Source organism: Nestor notabilis, unplaced genomic scaffold, assembly GCF_000696875.1.
Source record: "Nestor notabilis isolate BGI_N333 unplaced genomic scaffold, ASM69687v1 scaffold30003, whole genome shotgun sequence".
NCBI lineage: Eukaryota > Metazoa > Chordata > Aves > Psittaciformes > Psittacidae > Nestor > Nestor notabilis.
The window spans coordinates 7090-18056 of NW_009922018.1; the positions used below are offsets into that span (position 1 = coordinate 7090).

Here is a 10967-nt window from a genome sequence, read left to right on the forward strand (position 1 = left end):
AACCTGAGGAGCCTGATTGCAGTGTGTACTCTGGCAAGTGAAAACCAGCATTACTAAGATAGAATGTATTTGAAAAATGCATATTGGTATGATTCTTAAAGGGTACCTGAGCTTAAAACTTGTATTTCATCAAGCTGTCATGGTTGGTTGGACAAGATGGTAGTTCAGTCTAAATTGTTTGAAGCAGTATTGGAGTCCATGATCTCCAAATAAGTCACTGATAATTTAGATGTCAGGTTTGAGCTTTGATTAAACTTTTGAGCACTTGGCTCAAAAGCTGGGGGAGAAAACTGAGTAGCGTAGGAGGTAGTAATTATCTGGCAGACCCAAATGTACAACAACATCCCTCTGTTGGGGCCAGCTCTTCTGGCCGTGTGCCTTCCCAGCAGCTTGCCCATCCCAGGCTCCTTGCTGTGTATTCCAAAAGCTGTTTCCCATCATTGCCAGCAGAGGGATCCAGAGGCTAAATTTTAGTTAGCTGCGAAGTCCTTGTTTCTTTGTCTTCTAAGGTAGTGTGCTCTTCTGTAAAGTAAGCTGTTCATGTCAGCAGTATTGGTTAATTCTCAAAGGCATTTCTCTTGGGTTTCTCTGCCAAATCACTTCTACAAGATGTTGTCAGGGAAACATAAGCATCTTTCAAAGCTTTACAGAGCTGTTTCTGTTAACACTCATTCCATCTTATACAGTACTTCTTGTATGCAGGTGTCAGGGAATATGAGTTTCATTACTGCAATATGAGTGGGCATTGAAATACCTGTTACTGTGAAGTGCAGAAAATAATGTCAATTCTTCACACGCTCTGTATTCTATGAGTACGTTGAAATCCTGTGATCATTTTCTGTGTGCTTGGCCAAAAATTGACCATGAGCTTAACAAGCAGAAATTATGTTACCTAGTTCTTGCAACTCTTCTCTGTAACCTGGCTTTGAAAGGCTCCTTTAGCTTTAAGAATACAAAGTTGTAATGACATCAGTTCATCTCTTTCAGGTGTATTTCTCCACATTGTTGCAGACACGCTGGGAAGTATTGGTGTGATCATATCTGCTCTACTGATGCAGAACTATGGTCTGATGATAGCAGATCCTATTTGTTCAATGCTGATAGCACTACTTATAGGTGTAAGGTAAGCGTTGCTGTCACTGATAGTTGGCAGTGTTTTTGGTGTAACTTACAGCACAAATTACAGCTTGGAAGAGAAGGTTTGTCAGCTGTACTCATGACTTGCAGTCTGTGCTTTTCTTCCAAGAATGGTACCTTACCTCTGTTGAGTACAGCTTTCCTGCTGTGCTCTTATAGGAATCGTCTGTCTTTCCCCTTTCTACAGCTGCAGCTTTTGCTCTTAAATCTGCCTCTTTTAGCCCTGTTTGCATGATTATACAAAAATGTCTTTCAGGTTCAAGCTGTAGAAAGCTTCCTGTCTGTATTTAGTACATGCTTATATAAACCAGTGTGCTCCAGTAAATGGAGCAGAATGGCTTCAGGGCAGCAGAGCTGAGCCTGCTGGCACAGGATGTGCCCTTGTCCTTGACAAATCAAATCTGGTAGGTTTTGTGGGTTTTTTCCCTGGCAAGAGCTGTCGTTTCCTTTTGGATTTGTATTCTGAGACATCCTTATTCCTTTGCAGATCTGGTGGAAATGCTTCAAGTAGCTCTGGCCTTTCCCTGTTGTTGCTTACCAAGCTCACTGTACATGTGTACCATGTACAAGCAAACGTTTTGTTCAGTGCTGCTGCTACTGGGGCTTTCCTGGCAGAGGTGTCACTGGTGTCACAGGGCAGAGTGCCACAACTCCAGTTACAGCCTCATAACCGAGCACCTCCTCTGCAGTGGTGAATGTCATCTGATTAACTGCAGCTACTTATGCTTCTACCACATGTGGCCTGTTTATACCATGTGCATGGCAGCATTCACAGAACTATTGATGTGAATCTCCCAAATCAGAGTAGGGCAGTAAATGCCCACAGAAGTCTGTGCTAGAGATCACTGTTGAAGTACGACTTTAATAGAATCTTAATATTCTTACCTAAACCTCCTGTAATTTCATAAAGGACAAATTATTACAGACTAATTCTGTTACTGAAATATCAAAAAAAGGGAGATAAATGTGCAGATTACCAGTGAGGAGGAAACTCTTGCAGAGGTAATATCTGAGTAAAGCACTAGTTTCCATATACTTTGAATTTTAAAGGTCTAGCTTTGTGTGCAGAAAAGCACATGTGGAGTGCTGATCATAAAGTAGTTTTCTTTCATGCATACAGAGGTTGAAGAAGGCTACCTTCCATGATAGAGGTCTCATAATAAAGCTGTTTATAGGTAGGTCTTCTAGCACAGCTAGGAGGAGTGTCTGAGGTTCGTGTTCTGCGCTGCAAGTGCTGGAGAGCCTCAGTTTGATGTGTCTTTTGACCTGATCCCAGACCTTGGCCTGTAACATTTTCTTGGTCCATGGTGCTATAATGATCTCTCAAATCATTATGCTGAGTGCAGTCAGCTGCCTCACAGTCAGCAGAAGCAAGCCTGCATCTCTTGCAGACTGACACATCCCAGCACAACAGGAGCAAACAGCAACTGAAAGTTTGAGCTGGGTTTGGTTTGGTTTGGTTGGTTGGGCTTTTCATTTTTAAGTAGTCCAACAGACTACACTAGTGATGGCTTTGCTTGAAATGCACTTAAACAAGATCATAAACAAGATGACTGGCAGTTTCAGGTGGGTGCTCCTTGAGAGCTCGAGTCCCCTTTTGTGGTGCTTGACTTTAGTAATTTTCATGTATGCTTCTGGACATAAAACCACTGCTTATTCTGCCTTCATCATCCATGGTGACAAGGTGGTTCCTAGAGGAAGAAGAACAGTCCTCATACTACATTACTGTTCAGATGTAGGGAGGTAAAGGCATGAAGTCAGATACTTTCCACTTTACAAATTCCATTATGCTTTCCCTTGCTGTAGAAAGTTGTGTTTTCTCCATCTATCTATTTTTCTGTTGAGTCTTGACAAGCAGAGGTCTTGGCATTTGTGGATTCTCAACAGGAAGACTGTACCCTGCAATCTTTCCCAGTCTCTGCATCATAGATCCATGGCCCGTTCTGAAGGGTTGGTTTGGATGGGGGGTTGTAGCTGTTGTGTTCCTGGATGCTACCACTAATATCTGATGAACCTGATGATTACTTTCTGCTTATGATCTCATGCAAGTTGCCCATTGAATTATAGAGCATAAATAGGACATGGTTAAAATAGAGGAGTCTGTTTCACTAGCATTTTGTTTGAAGTATCTATAAGTTCTTTTACAAAAGCTTGGCTATTTTGTAGGTGTTCAGGTTGACACTCTTCAAGTTATTCCCAAGCTGTTTTCAAGACTTCAAACGGCTTTTAATATTCAAAACTAAATGTTTATTTTTTTTTAACATTAGTATTCAAAGCCTTATTCTGAAACGTTGAAGCAATTAGAGTGTCTCAATGTGCAATAGTCATCAGCAAAAGCCGCAACTCCAGTACAAAGCAAGAAGTTTGTCTGAAACCACTGTTAGGCCCCCATGTTTCTAGAAAGGCACTGTAGACTAAATATGATACTGGATTGGGCAGAGCATGCACACCACAGAGTGGGTGATTGAAGACATGATGCAATTCAGTCATTTAGTGCAGTTGTTTCCATGGCTTACATCATCTGGAGCTGCTTGAACATGATATCACATGAAGGAGCTTTGAGTGAGCACATGTCTGTAACATTTAGGGTATATGCCTGTAATGTTTGGGGCATAACAGTATAAATAGTTGCTCTTTGCAATGAAGTGCTCACTTGCTAAGATTCAGAAGGAATATTCATAGCAAAACTCCCCTGAACAAGCATGCCTGATGGTGGTGTTCCGAGCCATCACTGCTGAATGGTCTGCACTGCCTTCGTGTACAGGCTCATGGTACCTGCCAGCCTTGCTTGGGAACCAAAGCACTGCATCGTGGTGAGAACAGCCAGTTTAGAACTGGGAAAGTAAGTGTTAAACGTGTGATCCTTGTCTTGCCCAGAGCCTGCAGTCTGGTTAAAACTGCCACTGCCTGATAGGAAACTGTTGTCAGAGTTCTGAAACAGGGTGACAGCCTTGGCACTGCCCGTGTGGATTGTGGCTGGAGGGAAAGGAGGAGGTCAGCAGACCTGGCTGTAGTTTGTCGGCTCTGGGGTGTGAAGAACCAGAGCTGATGTTGAGTCTGAGCAGTGTTTGCCTTCCACAAAGTCTGTCACAAGTGTTTTCTACAGTGCTGAAAGCACTGAGTGCATTTCCTGCTCTGCTCTGACTGCAGTGGCTGTGTGAAGGGCTTTCAGCCTTGCTGTCCAAAACTGTGGCAATGCCAGAGTCTTGCTGGCTGTGCCTACCAGACAGTGGGACTGGAATGGGTATGAACATCACCTGAATGTGATGCACGTTGATGAAGAGCCTGATGCTCTCGCTCTTGGTTGCTGTTCAAGCCACGTGTAGTAGTGGCAAGCTGGACTTACCAATAGCTTTTGTCTGCTTGAACACCTTTGTCTCCCTCTGCAACAGGATGAGTGTGATGTGCTGCCAGCTCAGTTTGCACACATTTGCTGCTGTTGCTGTTAGGACTTTCATAGAGGATCTTCTAATGTCCGAGGTCTTGCTGTGGGTTAGTGCCTCTTTCAATTTCCGTTGTCTAGTAAAAGAGAAGTTGCATGGAGGCCTTGGAGCAGCTTCCAGTGTGGGGCAACACGAGGGAGAAGGTCTGGAGAGGGGCTCTGCATCAGAGACTGGAGCAATAGGACAAGGGGTGATGGGTTCAAACTGGAACAGGGGAAGTTCAGGTTGGATCTAAGGCAGAAGCTCTTCCCTGGGAGGGTGCTGAGGCGCTGGCACAGGGTGCCCAGAGAAGCTGTGGCTGCCCCATCCCTGGCAGTGTTCAAGGCCAGGTTGGACACAGGGGCTTGGAGCAACCTGCTCTTAGTGGAAGGGGTCCCTGTCTTTGGCAGGGGGTTGGAACTGGGTGAACTTTAAGGTCCTTTCCAACCCAAACCAGTCTGTGATTCTGAGTGTGATATATCAGATTCAAGGCTTGGTGATTGGAGACCACTGGAAGATGGTGTCTGCTTTAGCAACAAAGCTTCCAGACTGCGGCTGCGAGACAAAGCTCTGCTGGGTGAGATTTGAGCAGTATTTGCTTTTCCTCAGTAATATTTCTATAAATAAAAAGCAAAAGGGAGGGGAAGTACCAGTGCAATAGCTGCTGCACAGACAGCCACGTGTGTCTTGCACTAGTGACTAATCCAAGGAAAGGAAAGCTTGGTCAGAATCTCTAACCGCACTTTTCAGCCTGCTTGCTCATCTTTCCTAGTGTTTTCTTCAGTCACATGAGATGGAACTAACATTTCTAGTGCCTCCTGGTGATTAAGTAATACTGGGGTTTAGGTAGTGTTTGAGAAAAGGGCATAGTGTGTGGAGTTCTGTGCTTTAATTAAAGGGTTTGTACGTATGGAACAGTGGGAAACCTGAAAGACCAGAAAACTGGGTTCTCTATTTTGTCATGTTAGTTGGGCTTACAGTAAAAGATAAGACACCTTGTAAGATAGTGTCCTTTGGGTGCAGAGATGTGTGCGTGGGCTTCTGCTCTTAGCAGCAGTTGTGAGGACAGATCCCATCGTTGCAGCTGGCGTTTGGCCTTTCCAGCTTTGCAGAAGAGAAGCTTGTAGCTGAACCCTGTGTCTGGGTTAGAGGAGGGAGGTGTCACCTGGGGAATGCTTCGGCTTTCACCAAGCCCCATATCCTGAGTTACCTTTACTCTTCGAGCTTTTAAGCTGTTGCTGTTTCACACCATGGCTTTAGTGCTTCTGTGAGGGCTGGATAAAAGCATCACTTGTGCTGCATTATTGCAAAAAACTTGCACAGGAGTTTTCCCTCTTAAAGCTTTAATGTGGAGCTGTTACAATACCATGAATAGGGGAGATCTTGCCAGCCTGGAGACTGTCTTCTAAGCTGTGTCACCTGTACGAGGAGTGGAGTGTTTTCCCACTTGCCTTTTGTGTATTAGTTAATTCTGAGCTAATCATAGAATCCACCAGGTTGGAAAGACCTTGAAGATCATCAGGTCCAAGCGTTCCCAGCAGTGCCAAGGCCACCACTGACCCCTGGCACTGAGGCCTCGTCTACCCGGGCTGTGAACACTTGCAGGGACGGTGACTCCAGCCCTGCCCTGGGCAGCCTGTTCCAATGCCTGAGCACCCTCTGGGCAAGGAATTGTTCCTCAGCTCCAGCTAAACCTGCCCTGGGGCAGCTTGAGGCCCTTTCCTCTTGTCCCATCCCTTGTTCCTTGGGAGCAGAGACCAGCCCCCTCCTGGCTCCATCCTCCTGTCAGGCAGTTGCAGAGAGCGATCAGGTCCCCCCTGAGCTTCCTCTTCTCCAGGCTAAACCCTTCATGCTCAGTGGCGCTGCTGCGCAAGGTCTTTGGTGCTTACGTGCACCTTGCTGATAGATAGACTTAACCTTGGAAGAAGATCAGTTTCTTGGGCACAGGGTTTTCAGCATGAAGCAGATGTTAATCTTCAAGAAGCTTGTTCAGCTGAAGAGCTTCGAACAGGATTTTCACTTCCTCTCTCCTGTGTGCATTTCTGTTCCAGACCGAACCAACTGGTGTCACTGACCAAATCCGTTTTTGGAACGGATTATCATGCCCAGCCTGCCAGTTCATTTCCATCCCATCACATAATGTACATCAGATGTATAAATGAATGTAAATAAGTTGTGCAGATCAGACATTTCTTGATTGTGTATCTCTGGTGGGTTTCCCCCCACTCTTAGCAGTATGTCCCAGTAGAGATGCAAGCTCCTGCAGGCTCCTTTCTTTAGTCATTTCCTTGGGGAGAAGATGCAGCCTGTATGTGTGTGTGTTTTGAAGCCTTTGGAAGCCTCACCCATATGTTAAAGGCACTTTGTTAAGTTTATGGGACTGGAGTCAGTGTTCGAAGACTTTGTGTTCCATTTGCATCCTGAACTCATGTATTGGTCTTTCAAGGTTATTATGGAGAAGTGAACCTGCATTTTAAATAGTGAGTTAATCTGAAATCAATTCAGCAAGAGTATTTTGGCAGCCCCAGCTCCCTCTGATGTCATGCTTGTGACATGGACATTATTTAGTGAGATGTGTCCATCGATAAGAGAACCTTTTTCCCTAAACTTCTGTAATCCACTGTCTGTAGAATGTGACACTCCAATTAAGCTTCCTTTAGACACTCGGGCAGTTACTGCCTTGCTGAATGTTTAATTGTCTGGTGACAGGTCCAGTTTAGGCAACTCCTGCCTGCTTCTAACTGCTTCTTCCTGCATCTCACCCAGTTCCCCCCAGTAGTGGTGGAACTGGGTGAGGCCATATGGTGAAGTGCATCAGGCACTGAATTTGGCTGGAACCAGTGTGATTGCAAGGCAGCTTCGTGTTAGGGTGGCTGTTCTTCCAGGGGTTCATAAGACAGGAGTCACACACCCTCCAACCCCCTCCCAGCCCTGCCTAAGGGTTGGCCAAGGAGGTCAACTGCTCAGCTCACAGCCAGTGCTGCTTCCACGTACAGATGGAACCAGCTCTTCAGAAACGGAATGGTTGGGTCATGCTGCTCATCATCTGCAGGTATACACCTGGGCTGTGCAGTGTGTTCTGCATCGCTTCATGAGGTTTCCAACAAAGCTTCAGTGATTTCCTTTAACAGACAGCCCAGTTCATCTCTTGGAAATGTTTTCTGCATGCTTGTTATCCCATTACTCCCTGTGTTCCAGCTGTGGTGCCAGTGCTGAACACTGAAATTCAGCTTGCAGCTTCTGAAATACATTATCGCTTGTGGTCTAGAGTGGTGGGTTGACTTCACATGCTCTTGAAATGAAGATTGCTATTCCAGTGTTAGTATTGGGCTGCTTCCTCTTAAAAATCTTAGGATGCTCTCTTGAGCCAGACAGGATAGACTGCTCCTGAAAAACAACTCGCCATTCTGCATCTGTAACACGAGTATGAATACTTGGTGGTAGCTTCAGCAGATGGGCTTATTGGCCAACTGGTTCTCTTAAAAATATAAAGGCAAGTACCAGTAATAAAGAGGACACTAAGAGTTCTCTTGGTTTGCTGATTAAACAAGACCATTTGGCCAGGAGGGAACCTTTAATTGCTTCCACATGTTTAATCCTTGAGCTTGGCTGAGCCCCTCTGCTTAGTTCACTTCAAGAATATGCTCTGTTGCCTGTTTCTGACAAAATAACCTTGTTAGAGCTGGACTGGTCCATGCTAATTTTGTTTTATGATCTCCCTGTTAAGAAAAATATGCCTGAAGCCAAGAGCAAAAGCAAACCCCATTTCAGTTGCCTATTTTAGGGTTGGTTGTGAGTGATTGCTATTGAAGTAGGTCTGGGTTTTGAGCTGTACTTATCAGCTGCTTTGTCATATACCTTTGAAAAGACTCAGAAAGCTCATCTCAAATACCATGATTAAACTATTAATCTCCTGTGAGCATCCACCAGTTGTCTCTGTGGCAAATCCAGGGGAGAAGTAATCTTGTCTTCAGTAAGACACCACAGCAATTCTGTCAGTCCTCTTCTGTACCAGGCTTTCAGGGCAACTTCCTTCGCTTCTGGTGAAACAACTGAAGAAGAATGCTTCAAGAGCATTAAGGAATGTTATGTTGCTCTGTATGTTTAGGTAACGTACTAGCAGCTAACTTGCTTTTTTCTTTCCAGTATTGTTCCGCTTTTAAAAGAATCCATTGGAATTCTGATGCAGAGAACTCCTCCTTCCCTGGAAAACGCTCTGCCTCAGTGCTACCAGAGGGTGAGCTCTTAGCCTGTTTTCCCTTCAGATCAAGCTGCTGACTAAGCCACAACTGTGTGTACAAGGATATTTTGTGATGCTTTCCAAGTACTGCCTGTGAAAGGTTCCTTAGATTGTACAAATGGAGGTACCAGTTTGATTTTGAGCTTCCCGCTGTCCTAAATTGTCTGTATCTTCAGCTTGGTTTGTGATTTAAAACGTGCTGTGTTGCTTTAGAAAAACAGGTCCTGGAGCTTTTCCTCTCAAAGTAGATTGTGCTGGTACAAAGTGGATAAGGTTTTGCTGTTTTGCTCAGTTCTTGTCTCCCTCAAAGTCTAGCAGTAAGTAACATTGGAAGTGTGTTTATAAGAATACGTAGATTACTCTAGATTTGGCGCCTCCTGCTACTCCTCTATAACTTATCTACTACTGTGTTATGACTGAGCATTGAAGTGCCTTTGCAAAGTGAGCAAAAAGCACTTGCAGGAGTGCCAGCTACAGGATTTAATATCATGTGGAAAGTTTGCTGAAAGTGGGCAGAGGCAAAAGAAGGGTTTGGACAGGACAAACATGACCCCACACAAAGTGAACTAGAAGTAAAAGCAATATCATTTATAATATTTTCTGTAAAAAAAACCATAGTACAGACATTTTCTGAAGTATGTATTTTAAAACGTGCCTGTATTTCTAGGTGCAGCAGCTGCAAGGAGTTTACAGTTTACATGAACCCCATTTCTGGACCCTCTGTACAGACGTTTACATAGGGACTTTGAAATTACTAGTAGCTCCTGATGCTGATGGAAGGTGGATTCTAAGCCAGACTCACAATATTTTTACTCAGGTAAGTCTCCTGGGCAGAAATCACATCTCAAAGTGCAAAGTGCCTGTTACTTGATGTGACATCGTAGTTCTTATCAAGAGAAACTAAAGGTTTCTGGGTTTGGTGTTGGTGTGTTTTGAAAAGCTGCTCTGCTCCAGCTGTACAGAGCAATTTCACAATACTCAGTAGTGTAGATGAAACTGCTGTACCTCTGCCTTGGGTTTTGGTGCTGCTTAATGGAAGTAACAGCTGTAGTTGTCTGAGGTGTATCAAATGAAGTTGAAACCCTATACTGACTTATGGGGAACCAAGAAAATAAATGAGGCTTCCCTCAAGACAGGGCTTCCGACCACAGGCTGGGACCTGTGTAAGTTTTTCACTGTGCTGATGCTGTATTTGTCATTCATTTCTATCTTCCTAAGAATGTCTTTGTCATTCATGTCTCTCCCTCCCAAGAATCCATGGTCCATAGTGTCCTTTGTCTGCTTTTGAGTGACAAAGAGTTCTATAGCTGAAAAGGAGACAAATATTCCTATTTATAAGCAATGTTTTAGGTAACAAAATATTATCAGCTAAAGGGTGATAGTTTGGAGATAAGGTAAATTACTGTCAGCTTTATTCAAAATCCCAGACTGGGTTTTGTGTTTTCAGTGTGGTTTTGCACACTCAGTTTCTGGTCTCTCTGGAGAAGCATCACTAAAGTACCCCTCCAATTTGCTGCCTCAGTGCATGAATTCTCCTCAAAGGAATTTGAAGTAGTAAGTCATGGGGAGCCCAGTAAATACAAACACACATACCTGGTTTTATGTTAGGGACTTAGGGAAGTATGAGTTGTTAAAAGTACCCTAAAATCATTTTAGTCCTAAAGTTTGATCCTTTTTGAGATGTTCCATCACATGCAGCTATAGATTATTGAGTAGGTGGAAATCAGCCTGCATGGCTTATTCTGCAGACTGTGTAGTTTGAAACTACACAGTAGTTCGAAACTATCTTTGGCAAGATATTTGCAGAACATTTATTGCATTAAAATGAATTTTACATCCAAAGGATTGCATTTCCCACGTGGGTCATTAGCTCTTCAGCTGCTCTGTAGCTGTGCTGGTATCCAGAGCCATGTGTCCAAGAAGATTTCTTGCTGAAATCTTAGTGTAGAGCTGGTTCAACCAAAAAATGCCATGTTACACTCTTGTGCTTGGCTCCATTTTTACCCTGACAGCTCTCCAAGCACCCTGCTTTTCAGAAGTTAAACGTGGACAAAAGAAAGTGAGAACTGCTTTTGTGCAGCTTCATGTGTGGCAATTATTCAGGATGAAGCAGAAAAGGTGATGTAGCAAAGCTATAGTTCATATATAATAAATATATAGTTAATATA

The 10967-nt window shown here is 44.0% G+C and overlaps 1 protein-coding gene across 1 annotated transcript in view; it reads left to right on the forward strand.

The window, feature by feature from the left end:
* The window catches only part of SLC30A7 (solute carrier family 30 (zinc transporter), member 7), a gene marked incomplete at both ends in the record, with an annotated part of 14849 nt that extends 5233 nt beyond the window's left edge, over nt 1-9616 (forward strand). Inside the window, 3 exons of the mRNA XM_010011422.1 lie at nt 988-1123; nt 8706-8796; nt 9467-9616. Coding sequence (XP_010009724.1) covers nt 988-1123; nt 8706-8796; nt 9467-9616 — 377 coding nt within the window. The remainder of the gene's footprint in view (nt 1-987; nt 1124-8705; nt 8797-9466) is intronic.
* Between the last annotated feature and the right edge of the window lie 1351 nt (nt 9617-10967).